At 42.6% G+C, this 16,673-nt stretch overlaps 1 protein-coding gene across 2 annotated transcripts in view; it reads left to right on the forward strand.

The window, feature by feature from the left end:
• The first annotated feature begins 393 nt into the window (after positions 1 to 393).
• Positions 394 to 16,673, forward strand: part of C9 (complement C9) — a 53,583-nt gene continuing 37,303 nt past the window's right edge. The window contains exons 1-4 of one of the 2 annotated variants that reach the window (XM_049648757.1): positions 394 to 565; positions 14,615 to 14,720; positions 15,121 to 15,265; positions 16,050 to 16,197. In XM_049648757.1, the coding sequence (XP_049504714.1) occupies positions 489 to 565; positions 14,615 to 14,720; positions 15,121 to 15,265; positions 16,050 to 16,197 (476 nt within the window). In that variant the 5' untranslated portion in view covers positions 394 to 488. The remainder of the gene's footprint in view (positions 566 to 14,614; positions 14,721 to 15,120; positions 15,266 to 16,049; positions 16,198 to 16,673) is intronic. The other variant, XM_049648758.1, reaches the window with a different exon arrangement.

Consider the following 16,673-nt stretch of genomic DNA (forward strand, 5'->3'; position numbering starts at 1 on the left):
CCCTTTGCTGCACCCATGTGGAAATAACCCCCACAGCTCGTTCTCAAATTGTGTCGTATATGTCCGTGCCTCCTTTTCTAGCCAGGGCAGTTCTTTTACTGATTTTGAGTTTATGCCTCTACGAGAATCATCCACAGACCTTTTTCCCCCAAATTACACACTCTGATCCCTTCCTCCCAGAGTCTCCCGAGACGGGAAACACTGGAGTTTTGTTTTTTGGTTTTGTTTTCAACACTCCGGCTCACGTTAGCCAATTTAGCACTCACCGTCTCGTTGGCCGAATATGCTCATCAATATGAGAGGACAGTAGGTCACGAATTACAAAATGACTCTCCTTTGATTGGACTTTGGCTCCCAGGAAGTCCTGTTTGACAAAAATCCTGACAGAAAACAGGCAATAATTGTCCCACAGTTCTCTGGCCCTTTGCAAATAAACGCCTTACAGGACCTGTCTGGCCATTCCTCACGGAGCTGCCTCAAGAGAGAAGATGTCTGCCGGCCAGAGGTTTGCCTTTGCAATATGCATTTTACAAATAAGTGTCCTGAGTGCTGGGCCCACTCCTAGGTGAGTCTCTTTTTCTGTTTGTCTCTGGAATTTCACTGCTTTGATATTTATCTCAAGGCCTACTTCTTAGCAGGAAAGCAGATAAAATTTCAACCCACATTGAGGTAGATAGCCCCAAAGTTTTAACTTTGGAAAGGGGTGAGAAAAGTGCAGGGGTGTGTCTTGGAGAGTTTTGTAAGGAAACCTGCTGCTGTTTCCAGAAAGTTCTTTCAAACAAGCCATTCACATGTTAAGACCGAGATAATCTTTAAATACTTGGAATTATGAAGCAAAGCTGGTTTTCACCAGAGTATGTTTGATAAACCTGAGCTTATCAGTATCTAACATATGAGAAGTTTAAAATTAAAAAAAAAATTAATCTTTCCCTCATTCTGCCTCAATGTCTAGCACTCTTAACTTTTGGATATATCACCTTCTTGCTCCCATGTCAGGCAAAGGTTAAACATTTGGCCTTTCCTCCTTGACATTCAAAGTTATGTCCAGAGGCACACATTTTGACCTTAGGCCTAGGGTTAATTTCCTCCTTTTTTTTTTTTTAATATGAAATTTATTGTCAAGTTGGTTTCCATACAACACCCAGTGCTCATCCCAAAAGGTGCCCTCCTCAATACCCATCACCCACCCTCCCCTCCCTCCCACCCCCATCAACCCTCAATTTCCTCCTTTCGAGAAGAATCACCATAGCACAGACCTGTCAGCCCTGCTTCTGGCAAAGACTTACTTTCTCTCCTTTTGTTCTGATCCTATTTGGGAACTTGTAGCTCATTCCAGGCCAAGCCAGGATGTGCTTACCAAACAACTACGCAGTATCCAAAATTGCTGGAGAACATGTAGATCATGCCATCCGGCATGATCTGATTTGGGGACAGTATTGAAATATTTCTGGCTTTGACAGTATAGTCAGGGGATACTATCTGCCCAAACACTGTCTCCTCTGCTCAGACACTAACTGCAACGTGCTTCCATTTCCACTTTGGTCGTTTGACTCTTGGTTTAACCAAATTCTATTCTGGGATCTGATGTCCATCTCGAGCACAGCTTTGCCTCCCTGTCGGCTCCAGTGGGGACCGCCATGCCTCCTGGGCCCCACTCGGCCTGTGGTTTGCTCACAGGGCTACAGCTTCCAGCAGAAGGGGACACAGAGGTGCTGCACAGACCAGCACAGGTCTGGGTGAAGCTTCACCAGGCTTCCCTTTGCACCCTCACTTCCTCTTCCGCGTTAGCTGAAAAGCATTTTTCCATTCGGAAGATATTTTCACTTACCGGGCATTGGGTGCAAAGGGGATTTGGGAAGGCGGTCACTACAAGTTGCTTTAGCCTTCCACCCTGACGCTTTCTTAAGTTAAAAAAATAATTCAAACAACCCACATTCCTGGATTGAGACTCCTGCTGATCAAAAATGAGAGGCTGTGAGGAAGGCTACATCCGCTTTGAAGTTTGTGCCCTTGGGTCCTGGCCTCACTCAGCTGTCTCAGGGGGAACCAGAAAGCCCCCCGCCCCCGGCGGGCCCCCCAGCTCCCAGCAGCTGCACCGCTGAGCTGGATTTGGCTTCAAGCACTCTCACCGCCAGGCTCTCAAGAGTTTGTTAGGGTTGCCCGGGCTGGAACACTCCGTGCTCTGCCCTTTGACAGAGGGTTGAGGTCAAAACACAGTGTTCGGATCAGTCGTGAAGTGAGACACATAGTTCAGCCAGAGGACTGGAGTTTGCAAATGACTTTTTAAAAAAATTTATTTAATGTTTATTTTATTTTTGAGAGAGAGAGAGAGAGACAGAGGACGAGGGGGGAGGGGCTGAGAGAGAGGGAGACGCAGAAGCAGGCTCCAGGCTCTGAGCTGTCAACACAGAGCCCGGCCTGGGCTCAAACCCACAAACCCTGAGATCATGACCTGAACCAAAATTGGACATTTAACCGACTGAACCACCCACGTGCCCCACAAATGATTTTTTTAAAACACACATTTGATCAGAATGGAGCACTCCTCTGGAGCAAGGCTTCCCCAACTCAAGGCGCCATTACTAACTAACAAACCATGTAAGTTTGGGCAGATTACTCAACGTTTCTGCACCTCGGTTCCCTCAAGGGTTGTATTCGTTTCCTAGTACCACGAACTGGGCGGCTTCGAACACCAGAAACCTATTGTTTCACATCCTGGAGGCTAGAAGTCTGAAATCAAGGTGTTGGCAAAGCAGTCCTCCCTCAGAATCTGAACGGGGTTCTTCCCCAGTTTTGGCGGTGGCTGGTGATCCCTGGCATCCCCCTGGCTCATGGCTACATCCTTCTAGTCTCTGCCTTTGTCACCACAGGGCTAGCTTCACCTCACCTTTCCTCTGTGCACGTCTGTCACGTTCTAAATTTTCTCTTCTTAGAAGGACACCAATCATATTGGATTAGGACCTACCCTAATGGTTTCATTTTAACTTGATTTTTTTCCTGTAAAGAACCTCTTTCCAAATAAGATCACATTCGGAGGTACAGGGGTTAGAACTTCAACTTGTGTTTGCGGGGTGGGACACAATTTACCCCATAACAGTGACAATAATAGCACTTACCTAATAAGGGTTTGTGTGAAAGTTAAATTATATTCCATATATTGTACTTACAACGTCTGTGCCTGGCACATGGTAAAAACTCAGTACATGTGAAATATTCTTTAGAATTATAACTTGCTATTACTTTGATATGCTTTCTGGTTAGTAAAGGGAGGGATAAAGTTCCAGCCAGCCTTCAGGGGATATCATATGGCTGCAGATACTTCATCTGAAGCCACAACGACAGTGAGTTATTGCTACTGGTGAACTGTTGGGGATATTAATAATCGTTTGTTTGCAAACGTAAGAGTGCCCATGAGAATAGGTCCTGAGCAGGGCATCATCTCTTCTGTTTCTCAAGGTAGGATAGAAATGTTAAAACCAATGCGTGAGTAGAGTCGTAGCTCATAATACTGGTCTTGGAGCCAGAGGGCTCGAGTTTGATTCCAGGGTCCATAGTTTATTAGGTCTGTGACCCTGGCAAAGTTCTTAATGTCTCTAAATCTGTTCCTCACCTGAAAAATGGGAATGCAAACATGACTTGCTGGGTGAAATTCCTGAGATAATAAAGGCAATATCCCCCGCACAGTGATGGGGTGGCTTTGAGTGCTCCGTGAGTGCAGCTCTCATTATTTTTTTCTTTTTGATTTGTAAATAACAACATGTTTACGTGGTTCAAAGACCAACAAATATAATAATATATACATTGAAATGTCTTGAGAGAGATTTGTGTTATTGCATATAAAGTACTTAGAATAGTACCCTTCTCCCAGTATACCCTGTTCCCACAGGTAAACATCTTTGTTAGCTTTCTGTGTATCCTTCCAGAATTTCTTAGTGTAGATTAAAACATAGTGACATATATAATCTTATTCCTCCCCTTTCCTTTACATACTCTCTTACACTTTGCTTTTTCCTTTTTCCTTTACAATATATCCTAGAAACCTCTCTGTATCAATTGTCCACACAACTGATCACTTTTCCATTGTGTGGCTATACGCCTCAGATAATCTATCTTTTATTGATTAACACTTAGGTTGTTCGCAATCTCTTGTACTATTAACAGTGTTGAGATGAATACTTTTATTCCTATATCATTTTGCAAGTGGATAGTTGTACCTGAGGATTAACTCCCAGGTACCTTTGTGACTTTGCTAAAATTGCCCTACGGCCCTGGGAGGTGGGTATTACTTTGCACTTTCCCCAGCAGAGTATGACAGTGTTTATTTCCCCACAGCCTTGTCAGTGTTTTGATATTTGCCAGTCTCATAGGTGAAAAAATGGTATCTTCAAATAGTTTTAATTTCCCTCTCTCTTTTCTTGTTATTATTTCTTAGTTGAAGTGTAATTGATATACAGTATGCTATTAGATTCAGGTGTACATCATGATGATTTGATGTTTTTATACATTGCAAAAAAATTCCCACAATAAGATTGCACATCCTTTCATATGTTTGAAGGCCATATGTATGTTTTTCTTTGTGACTGTCCATATCCTTTGCTCATTTTTTCATTGAGCCTCTTGTCTTTCTCTTATGAATTTCTATGGCCACTTAAAAAACCAGTCCTTTGTCTCTGGTAAGAATTAAAAACACTTCCCCAATTTGTCATTCGTATTTTGACCATATACATGGTGTGTTTTTAGTGTGATTATAATTTTCATATTTATATTACTCTTTATTTTCAAATAATTAAGAAAGAGCACTAGACTGGGAGTTAGAAATCCTGAGAGGGATTTGGTAGGTGGCCCTTGGAGAGGAACTGCCTGAATTTGAATCCTAACCTGGCTATCAAGTACCCTCTGCTGTGTAACTTGAGGAAAATTACTCACCATCTCTGAGGCTCAGTTCATTATCTCTAATGTGTGATAATACTGGTAACATATCTTACAAGGCTGATGTAAAAATTAAGTGAAATAATAAGAATAAAGACTTAGAGGAATTCTGACATAAACTAAGCATTCACAAATGTTAGCAATGATTATTTTTTATGTTTCTTTACCTTTAAGAGAGACAGGGAGACAGACTGTGAGTGAGGGAGGGGGAGAGAGAGAGGGGGACACAGAATCCGAAGCAGGCTCCAGGCTCCTCATTATCAGCACAGAGCCCAACGCGGGGCTCGAACTCATGGACCATGAGATCGTGACCTGAGCCGAAGTCGGACATTCAACCGACTGAGTCACCCAGGCGCCCCAAATGTTAGCAATTATTATTCAATTTATTTGAATTAAATTTATCTCAGTAACCTGGACAAATACCCACACCTCTGTTAATGGGAAAGCCAGGCTTAACTCTTAAACTGAAGATATCCAAAATGTCAGTCTTTGTTTTTAATGTTTTTGATATTCATATTCAATACGAGCTAACAGATATTTATTTACCAATTACTATCGGACAAGGACGGTCATTTGTTTATTCATCCATGTAATACAGCAAATATTTACTGGGTTTGTGACATGGGCCAGACATTGGATCAGGAGCTACAGGGTAGTACTAAACATGTCATGGGGGTCTCTGCCCTCACTGGGCTGACAGTCTAGTAAGGAATATAAATAAATAAACAGCAATTGAAGCTCAGCCCAGTTCTCTGAGTGAAGCCCATGGCGTTAAGAGAGGTGGACTCCTTTGAGCCTCACCATTCCACTCTGCACTGGCTTCATCTGTCCTGGCCTCCACAAGGACTTTGCTCCTCTAACTCTCCCTCTCTCTCCTGCATCATCAACATCTCCCTTTGTACCGAATCATTCCCATCAGCATACAGACATGTTGTAACATTTCCTTTAAATGTTGGCTCAGTCCTCCGGCTTACCCCAGACCTACCCACTCACATCCAGCCTCATGGTGGGAAATGGCACTTAGATTCAGACAACGCTCACATTTATTTGCACGGTGCACACTGCTTCCCTTAGCGCAATGTCTAGTTACTTAAGTCAGCATCTCTTGAACATCTAACGGCCCAAACTTAACGTGTCCAAAACATACCCACTGATTTGTCTCCCCATCTTCACCCAACCTGCACCACTACTCACTGAGTTACTCAGGCAGTAGCCGGGACTCACCCTTGACTCCTCTGTTCGTATCCTTCCCACGCGCAATCTAACAGCACATCTGTTGATATTGTCTTGAAAATATATCCCAAATCTGCCCACTGCTTGCTATCTCCACTGTGACTATTCTCGCCCAAATCAGTATCATTTCTGGCTTGTATCCACCCTTGCCCACACTCTACCAGTCAGCTCTCCATCTGGCAACCAGAGACATCTCTAAATCTTTTGAAAACATAACTCTGGGTGTTACTCCTGGTCTCATACTCCTGTAAGAATTTCCATCAAGCTCAGAATCCAATCCAAACTCCTCACCACAGCTTACAAGGCAGGAGCTGCACCCGACCTGCTTCTCCAGGCACCTCTGCTACCTTGCCTTTTGCTCACGCGGCTCTGTCGCCCTACTTCTGTGCTTCTGACATACCGCCCTCAGGGCCTTTGCATTTATTTGCCCCTAGCTTCGAACACTCTTTTTCCAGACACTCACACAGCTTCTCTCTGAATTCATCCAAGTAGCTAATCAAATATCACCTTCTGTTCTGGTCGTTTTTGCTGTGTAACAAACCATCCCGAGACGGTTGTTAAAACCATACCAATTATTTTATTGGTTCATGAGTCCAAGGGTTGACTGGGCCCGGTAAAGTGGTTTTCATGGGTATCCCATGCAGATGTAGTCAGATGGTGGCTGGGCCTGGGATTATTATGATGATCTCTTCACTCATGTGTCTGTCATTTGGGCTGGGAAGACCAAACAGCTAGGGGCTGGAACAGTTGATTCTCCTTGAGAATCTGTCTCTCTTGCTCTCTCTTTCTCTCTGCTCTCCATGTGGTAGACTCAGGGTAGTCAGTTTTATACATAGTGGGAAAAGGCTCCCAGAGCAAATGTTTTTAAATAAGCCAGCAGAACTTGCATGGCTTTTTCTAACCTAGTCTTAAAAGTCAGGCAGGCTCATTTCAACAGTGTTCCACTCATCAAGGCATTAAGAAAAACACTACCATGGGGTGCCTGGGTGGCTCAGTCGGTTAAGCGTCCGACTTCAGCTCAGGTCATGATCTCACGGTCCGTGAGTTCGAGCCCCGTGTCGGGCTCTGTGCTGACAGCTCAGAGCCTGGAGCCTGTTTCAGATTCCGTGTCTCCCTCTCTCTGACCCTCCCCTGTTCATGCTCTGTCTCTCTCTGTCTCAAAAATAAATAAACGTTAAAAAAAAATTTTTTTTTTAAAAAGAAAAACACTACCAGCTTCAAAAGGAGAGTACACAGACCCCATCTTTGATGGGAAGAATGACCAAAAAAAAAAAAAAAAAAATCGTGAACACGTTTTTAAATCACTACACCTCCTCTGAGAGGGCCCTTTGACTACCCCATATAAGAAACCTCCCTCCCCTACTCCAGCCCCATGGCACTCTATCCACTTACCCTGCTTTATTTTCCTTTACAGTTCATACGTCTTAACTGACACTGCATGTCATATTTGCTGGATCCTCGGTTATTGTTCTCATCCACTAGAATGTAGGCTCCATGATGGCAAGAACATTGTCTTGTAGCCCCAATCACTTAGAACAATTCCTGACACAGAGCAGGCTCTCCATAAAGGTCCTTAAATATAGGCTCACTGGGAGCACACAAAACAAGCTCTTAAATAAGTCTTGGTAAATCAGGAAAGGTCCTGAAAAAATTAGCATTGGGCACTGCTGTTATATTGTCTTCTCGTCTTGATGAATCGCATGAACTGAGAAAACTGGCAGATCCGTGGGTTAAGAATGCAGTCCTAATTAGCTTATATTTCTCCACTCAGAGGAGCCGCATTGTCTTATTTATTGACAAAAAGATTCCTTCCCACAGCAGGTGTTTTTTTCACCTGGAGTGTGAGCTGCTCCTGGAGGTTTCCTTCTACTAAAGCTGGAAATATTTTATGGCTGGGAGATGGAACCAGGCGTACATCAATGGCCCTTCATTTAATGCACTTCTGGCCCAGAGTTAGACCTCCTGTCATGCTGATATACATCACTTTGATCTGGGAAATGACTTTCAAGCTGAGATTGAAACACTTGGAGATAGGTTTTACTTGATAAACACATTTCATCTAGGAATCCAGACAGTGCTTTACAAATACTTCTCCACTCAGTCTAATAACTCAGCAGGGTGAGAGGCAGGTGGTAGGCATTGTACCTATACAGCCCTTGAACTACAAGAGATTATCTGCCTAGTGAGTCAGAGGAGCTTGCGAGGGAGTGTTAGGCTCAGAAGTCCCTATCCAAGAACACTCACCTCCTATCTTAACATTTGCATACTGCATTCATTTCAATAGCCCATTCCTTTGGCACAATCTACTATTTCCTCCTAATAATTCCCCACAGTCCTGCCATATTTTGCCTCCAAGTATCCAGGCACTTGGTGCATGAAGGGAAAAAGCCAGAAGTTCCCACACTTTTTAACTTATTTTTGCCTAATTTCATATCATTTAGGTTTAAACTTAAAATAGATCCAGGAAAGAAACAAGTTGTCCAATTAATGTGCTTTACCTGGAACTGCTATACTAGGAAGGAAGGAAGGAAGGAAGGAAGGAAGGAAGGAAGGAAGGAAAGGGGAAGGAAAGAAGTTTTTGTTAACTTTCTGTATCTCAAAATGTCTAAAAATCATTAAACTATTACATCCAAAAATTATTGACTAAGCTATGACCTTTTAAGTCATTTCAAAGAAGCTTTGATTAGTGATGTAAGGGGAGGTAGCATGGGGGACAAGGAAAGATTGCAGTGAACTAGGAGCAGAGAGAGGTAAATTCTCCATCTGGTTTTGCCACTAATGCCTGACTTTGGATAAGTACTGTAATTCTGGTTTTAGTTTCTCATCTGTAAAAGACAACTAATAACACCCACCAAATTTACCCCTCGGTGGTAGAATGAAAGATTAATAAGAAAATGAGATTTTAAAGTTGACTAGTAAAACTAGTAGACATATAGAAGAAACTGCTTAATAAGAAAAAAGAACACATTTATTGAATATTGTGGGCTGAATTGTGCCCACCCCCAATTCATATGTCGAAGCCCTAACCTCCAATACCTCAGAAAATGACTGTTTGGGGAGACAGGGTCTTTAAAGAGGTAATCAAGTTAAAATGTGTTCATGGGGCGGGGGGAGGCTCTGATCCAATGTGACTTATAAAAAGAGTCCTTATGAGAAGAACAAATTTGAACACAGGCCGTAGAGAGAAAAGACATGTGAAGACACAGGGACAAGATGGCCATTTAGAAGCCAAGGCGAGGCCTCAGAAGAAATCAACCCTGCAGATACCTTGATCTCAGACTTCTAGACTTCAGAAGTGTAAGAAAATAAATTTCTATTGTTTAAGCCACACAGTCTGTAGTATCTGGTTATGACAGAACCAGTAAACCAACAAATACCCTGTGCCTGATATCTAGAGGGCTGTAAGTCTCCTCCCAAGGCAAGGATGTCATCAGGAGACGTTCCTATGGGGTCATTCATGGGTCATTCATGAGATAAATCCAAATCATGGTCTGGGGGGGCAATAAAAGATCAAAGGCAGAGCTCTGTACTGAGTCCAGAGTGTGAGTTAAATCTACAAAAAAGAAAAGAAGTTCTCGAGTTAGAAGCTAAAAAGGAAGGGAATCGGTGTGATGTGGTGCTGATTTTCAAGCAAAGGATGGTGGAGAACAGTCTATAGGCAATGCCAGTATTTTTGGAGCAGGGTCTTTCTACCTATGTGTGAAATAGATGAACCACCTTTCTCATCAGCCCCCATCACTGGCTGGGTCCTAGGCTTGCTCAACAAAGGACTCTAACTCATTCTGGAGTATTTGCAGTGGATTTTACCTCCCCGTACATGATCCTTCAGTCTGTACTGTACCCTCTGGACTAGTTATTCACTGAAGCTGATCTCATCGGCAGATGAGAAAGACAAAAGTAGCATACCCCTGGTCTATCAGTGCAGTTTCTACAACCAAGAGATAATCTCTTTGGGGGAGATGTTAAGACAAAATTCTAATGTGATCATCTGAGTAAGTGATAAATATAAAAAAAAGATAAACAGGAGGAGATAACCTAGTTGAAGGCAACAGGACTAATACTAGAGAAACAAAGTTATTGGAAAGATCCATGCAGACATTAGTAGACAGAACCTAGAAGAATTCCTGAAATTAATGATAAAGTACCTCAGTGACATTTTCAGGCTCGTGGTGGCTTCAAGTTTGGGTTCTGTTGATATAATGGGTACCCCCAACTAACTTGAATTCTACCCCTTCAGATTCATGAATATCCTTCAGATGTAGCCAAGCATCATTTCCCAACATTGCATGAATATGAGAATCAACTATGGTCCTTTTTTTTTCTTCCAAGATTTTATTTAAATTCAAATTACTTAAAGTATAGTGTAATATTGGTTTTAAGAGTAGAATTTCATGAGTCATCACTTACATATATTACATGTGCCCTCCTTAATGTCTTTCACCTGTTTAGCCCATCCCTGCACCCACCTCACATCTAGAAACTGTGTGTTCTCTGTGGTTAAGAATCTGTTATGGTTTGTCTCTCTGTTTTTATCTTATCTTCCCTTCCCTTCTTCTATGTTCATTTGTTTTGTTTCTTAAATTCCACATATGGGTGAAATCATATGGTATTTTTGTTTCTATGACTTATTTCCCTTAGCATAATACACTCTAGCTCCATTCCCATTGCAAATGGCAAGATTTCACTCTTTTTGATGGCCAAGTAATATTCCATTATGCACACATATACCACATCTTCTTTATCCATTCGTCAGTTGAAGGACATTTGGACTCTTTCCATAATTTGGCTATTATTGATAGCACTGCTGTAAACATTAGGTGCATTGAATGAATATTTTTGTAACATTTGAATGAGTAGTGCAATTGCTGGGTCATAGGTAGCTTTATCTTCAACCTTCTGAGGAACCGCCACACTGTTTTCCAGAATGGTTGCACCAGTTAGCATTCCTATTCCAATAACAAGCTGAACAGGATTGAAAGTTTCCTAGCTCACTGATATTGTTATTTAGAATAAAATCTCTTTTAGATCAGGGATCATAGTTTTTCTTTTATTTTGTTTTGTTCTTTTGCACACCATTATACCCCTCATGCCTAGCAAATAGAGACAGTTAGTAAATATTTGATGAATGGATAAATGAAAGGATGCATGAAGGAATGAGCTAATTAAATGAAATATATCATTGCAAAAATGCTTATGACATAATAGAGAACAAGATTATATACAAATAGGTGCAGAGAAAAATAAATTACACGAGGAGTTTAGGGAATGCTCATGGGGAAAAAACACATTATGCCCAAGATGAGATCATGTAATAAGTAGGAAATAGAAGGTCAAAAGGCCTGAAGACATGAGAAAAAGTAGCTTATCTTGGGAACTTCAAGTTCAATGTGGCTAAAGTTTTGATGGAGAAAGTGAGGATGAAGAATGAGGAAGGAGATAGGCTGTACAGAGCTCTCTAGACCATGTGTCCTAGTTTCCCACTACAGCTGTGACAAATTACCACAAATTAGTGGCTAAAAGTGATACAAACGTATTATGTTACAGTTCTAAAGATCAGAAGTCTCAAGTGGGTCTCACTGGACCAAAATCAGAGTGCTAGCAGGGTTACGTTCCTTTCTGGAGGCTCTAGGGAAGAATCCATTTTCTTGGTTTTTCCAGCTTCTGGAAGATGCCTACATTCCTTGGTTCATGGTTTCCTTCCTTCTTCACAGCCAGCAATAGCCAGTGGAGTCCCTTTTCATGTTTTGAATTTCTCCTACCTCTTCTTCTGTCTTCACACCTCCCTGATATGCTCTTCTGCTTTTTAGGAACCCACATGTTTAGAATGAGTTCACCCAGATGATACAGAATAATCTTCTCTTAGTCACACCTGCAAAGTCCCGTCTGCCATGTGAGGTGAACATTCATCGATTCTAGGGATCAGGATGTGGACATCTTTGGGCATCATTATTCGGCCTGCCACACCATGTTAGAAAATTTGGGGAAGGGGAATGATATGATCAAATCCTGCATTTTTAAAAGATCCTTGTGTATGATTTATGGAAACTGGATTAGGGAAAAAAGTATTGTCATCTGGGAGAGATGTAATGTTAGTGTAGAGCAGAAAAGTGTCTGGCAGAGATGAAGGGCAAATGGACTTGAGAGTTAGTTATGAGACTAAATAACAGGTTTTCATTGTTGATTAGATACGGAAGATGAGAGGGAGGGTTGCAGGCTAAGAGAGACAATATCCAAGTCTCTGGCCAGGGCGACTGCATAAATGGAAGTGCCATTTACCAGGACAATACAGGGCAAGCAGCAGCTTTGAAAGGAGGGGAAAATAATGAATTTGTTTGGAGAATATGGTGAGTTCAATGGGGCATAATGAAATCCAAGTGCAGACCTCCAATTGGGAGTTATATCCAAGAGCTTAAAATCCAAGAGAGGTGTCTGGACGGCAGACTTATCTCTCAATGTCATTAGTATGTGCATGGAAACCAAAGCCCCGAGAAAGTGTAGACATTTTTTAAAAGATAGGTTCAAGACAGGGCCTTGAGGAAAAACAGCCTTTCAGAGGCTGTCTAAGGAGGAGGAGCCTACATAGTCTAGGAGAACTGGGCAGCAGAGAAAGAAGAAATGAAAGGAGTTCAGTATCATTCAGTCCGAGGGAAGAGGCTGTTTTTAAACAGCCAGAATGGCCAACTGCATTGACAGCTGTGAGGAAGTCAATAAGACAGGCACTGAAAGGACCAAGTGTGCCACATAGCTGTCTGTCATCATTGACTCTGGCAAGAGCAGTGTCCTTGGGGCAGGAGGGCTGAACAGTGATTGGGAGGTTAGGAGCAGGAGATAGGGTGCAAACTACTCTTTGAAGATAGATAAAAGGAGGAGAGAATTTCAGAGGTAGCTAACGGGACACATAGTGGTGAAAGAGAGGAAACTTTTTTTTTTTTTTGATGAAAGAGAAACATAAATATGTTTATAACAATTCCTTTAAGAAGCGACATTGTGGAGGGGCGCCTGGGTGACTCAGTTGGTTAAGCGTCCGACTTCGGCTCAGGTCATGATCTCACAGTTCGTGAGTTCAAGCCCCGCATCAGGCTCTGTGCTGACAGCTCAGAGCCTGAAGCCTGCTTCAGATTCTGTGTCTCCCTCTCTCTCTGCCCTCCCCCCCTGCTCATGCTCTCTCAAAAATAAACAGTAAAAAAAATTTTTTTTTTAAATAAGAAGTGACATTGTGAAGGACAGGAGGGAAATGGGGGTGCCTGGAAGGGACTCAGAAAGAGTGTTTTATTTGCTTATTCATTTGCTTGTTTCTGCTTAATAGCAAAGACTTGAACACAATATATAACAAATTGAAAAACAGTTGGTAGCAAGGAAGAGTTTTAACGGAGGACAAATACAATTGGTCAACGTCTCAGAGAAGTGCTGGAATCTGGAGACTCTGTGGAGGGATTGGCCTTACCTAGCCACCCTTCTGGAGTAAGAGACTGTGCTCTAGAAAGAGTAGGTACCAGTTCAGGGAAGTGGGGGCAGGACATTTATAGGATTCTTGTTCAGTGCCTTTTGCTTTTGTTTCCTTTTCTTTTCTTGTCTTTCTTTCTTTCTTTCTTCTTTCTTTCTTTCTTTCTTTCTTTCCTTCTTTCTTTCTCTCTTTCTTTCTTTCTTTCTTTCATTGAATGATATAGTAATCCAAGGAGGTGTTGCAACCAGAAGAGATCCAAATAGTGAACAGAAGAAGAAAGAATTGTTCAAAGCCAGAAAAACGCTGCTGAACTTTGGGTCTAGAGGGAGGAGGGGAAGGCTACTAGTGCCAAAATATATGCCTTAAAATCCATTATGGTAAGGGGTAAGTCCTGAAGCGGAGAGTGAAGTGGTCGGGCTTGCAGTTTAGGACACGCACGGTGCAGCGGGAGGTGGTCTTCATCTACCAGGTGCAAGCTCCCAGAGTGCCTGGGCCCCCTGGCTGGAATTTTCAAGAGAACCAGGTCACCAGAGGCTTTCTCAGACTCTGGGGGATGCAAAGTGAAACAAGGTGCTTCACTGAGTTCATAAGTTGTTTGGAAATAAGTGACTAATCAGTGTAAAACAGGTAGCGGGAAGACCTGCTGGTTTTCCTCATCACCATTGTTTTCAATACAGTTTATTGTCAAATTGGTTTCCATCCAGCACCCGGTGCTCATCCCAACAGGTGCCCTCCTCAGTGCCCATCACCCACTTTCTCCTCATCACCATGATTCCAGGCATCGTTAGATTCAAAGTTAAATTACAAAGCTGTACGAGAATTCAACAACAAAACCAGTTGAAAATACAAAGCAGCATGTGATCAAATGTCAAATGAGAGATATGGTAAATGGATACGTCCTTTGATTTTACAAGGCAAAAAGTAGTAAAGAAATTACACTGGCTTGTGAAGGCTTCTTGGAAACAGGCACATGTCATGCCACGAAGTTGACGCATTCTGTTGTCTTAGTTTTACCCCAGAGACCGGACAAGAGAATGAGACACCACTTCCGATAGACTGCAGAATGAGTTCCTGGAGCGAATGGTCAGTATGTGACCCTTGCCTCAAACAAATGGTAAGTATTCATTGTCATTCCCTCGGCTGATGTCCCCAAATGGAAACTGGGTTGCCGGTATCTCCAGGAAAAGGACTGGAGGGAGGGAGCCCCCCAGCTGAATTCCAAACTGAGATGAAAAGATGGATATCTAAAGGGAAGAGTCTCATCCTGCTCGGAAATCTGAATGTGGTGGATAGTACTAAATGAGCGTCACGAGGAACCAGATTCTGCAGGAGAGACTGCCGACCCTAGAATGCCAGATGTCACTGTCACAAGCATTAGTGACTGCTTTTAGGGCTTCCATCGTAAAACCATTGACTCACCTGGGAGTAGAAGGCTACAGTGCTGTGGATGCAGTTTTAGACGTTATTCCTTTTTGGCGTTAGAAATTCTAATGTTTCCAGCTGGTTTTGTGCAGTTTCGTTCAAGGAACATTGAGGCCTTTGGACAATTTAAGGGGCAAAAGTGCGTGGATGCTGTGGGAGACAGACGACTGTGTGAGCCTACTGAGCCCTGCACAGACATGGAGGAAGACTGTGGGAATGAGTTTAAATGTGGCACAGGTAATCCTTGCATCCTCCTTGCTCATTGTGGGCTTCCGTGTGCACCCATGAGCAGAAAAAAAACACGTCTGCTTTGACACGCTTATGGTTGCAAGTGTGAAAGGTACGAGTAAAAGGGCCACCTATAAATGTTATACAAAGAATTCAAATGTATGCACATTCCCTCCCCTCTGTCATTAAAGTACACTTGATAACTTCAGGAAGAGAGGAAATTTGGCATTAGACACACAGTATCTTTTTTTTTCTTTTTTAAATATAATTTATTGTCAAGTTAGGTAACATACAGTTTATACAGTGTGATCTTGGCTTCGGGAGTAGATTCCCATGATTCATTGCTTACATACAACACCCAGTGCTCATCCTGACAAGTGCCCTCCTCAGTGCCCATTACCCATTTTCCCCTCCCTCCCCCCTTCAACCCTCAGTTTGTTCTCTGGATTTAAGAGTCTCTTATGGTTTGCCTCCCTCTCTGTTTGAAACTATTTTCCCCTTCCCCTCCCCTATCATCCTCTGTTAAGTTTCCACATATGAGTGAAAACGTATGATATCTGTCTTTCTCTAGCTGACTTATTTCACTTAGCATAATACCTTCCATTTCCATCCACGTTGTTGCAAATGGCAAGATTTAGCACTATCAACAATAGCCAAATTATAGAAAGAGCCCAAATGTCCATCGACTGATGAATGGATAAAGAAGATGTGGTTTATATATACAATGGAATACTACTTGGCAATGAGAAAGAATGAAATCTTGCCACAGTGTCTTTCTTGATTTTGATTGCAGGCAGATGCATAAAGAGGCGACTTCTGTGTAATGGTGACAATGACTGCGGGGACTTTTCAGATGAGGATGATTGTGAAAGTGATCCCCGTCCTCCCTGCCGTGACAGAGTAGTGGAAGAATCCGAACTGGCCCGGACAGCAGGCTATGGGTCTGTACTTGGCTTAAATGTTTCTCCTTGAGGATGAAGGTGACCTCTATCTCCCCTGCTGTGCTGGGGTGACGGAGGGTCTGAGTTAGAGAGTAGCTCATGGGTCTGCTTTCTGTTTGAATTATGCTTGAGCTTGAAAGAAGGTAAAGTGCTGAATCAGTATCTCCAGATAATTTGGACACGCTGTCCAGCCTTAGTAGGGGGTCCATAGAATCAGGATGATAGGTGATTATTTGAGTCCAACAGGAGATGAAGCACCTCATTTATGAACCTCTGGAAGGCCATAGCAATGTTAAAGTGATATGTTAACACTTGAAATTGAAATCACCTGTGGTTGGTCTGGCAATTCAGTTCAAATATTTGAATTGTCAGCAAGGCTGCCTTCCACTGGAACTTGTCCCGGATCTACACCTGGTTGTAAGTTCTCAGGAGTTTCCTGCCTTGTAGAGTTGACCCAGGAGGAATAGGGAAGAATA

This window comes from Panthera uncia (genome assembly GCF_023721935.1).
Source record: "Panthera uncia isolate 11264 chromosome A1 unlocalized genomic scaffold, Puncia_PCG_1.0 HiC_scaffold_17, whole genome shotgun sequence".
In the NCBI taxonomy this organism is placed as follows: domain Eukaryota; kingdom Metazoa; phylum Chordata; class Mammalia; order Carnivora; family Felidae; genus Panthera; species Panthera uncia.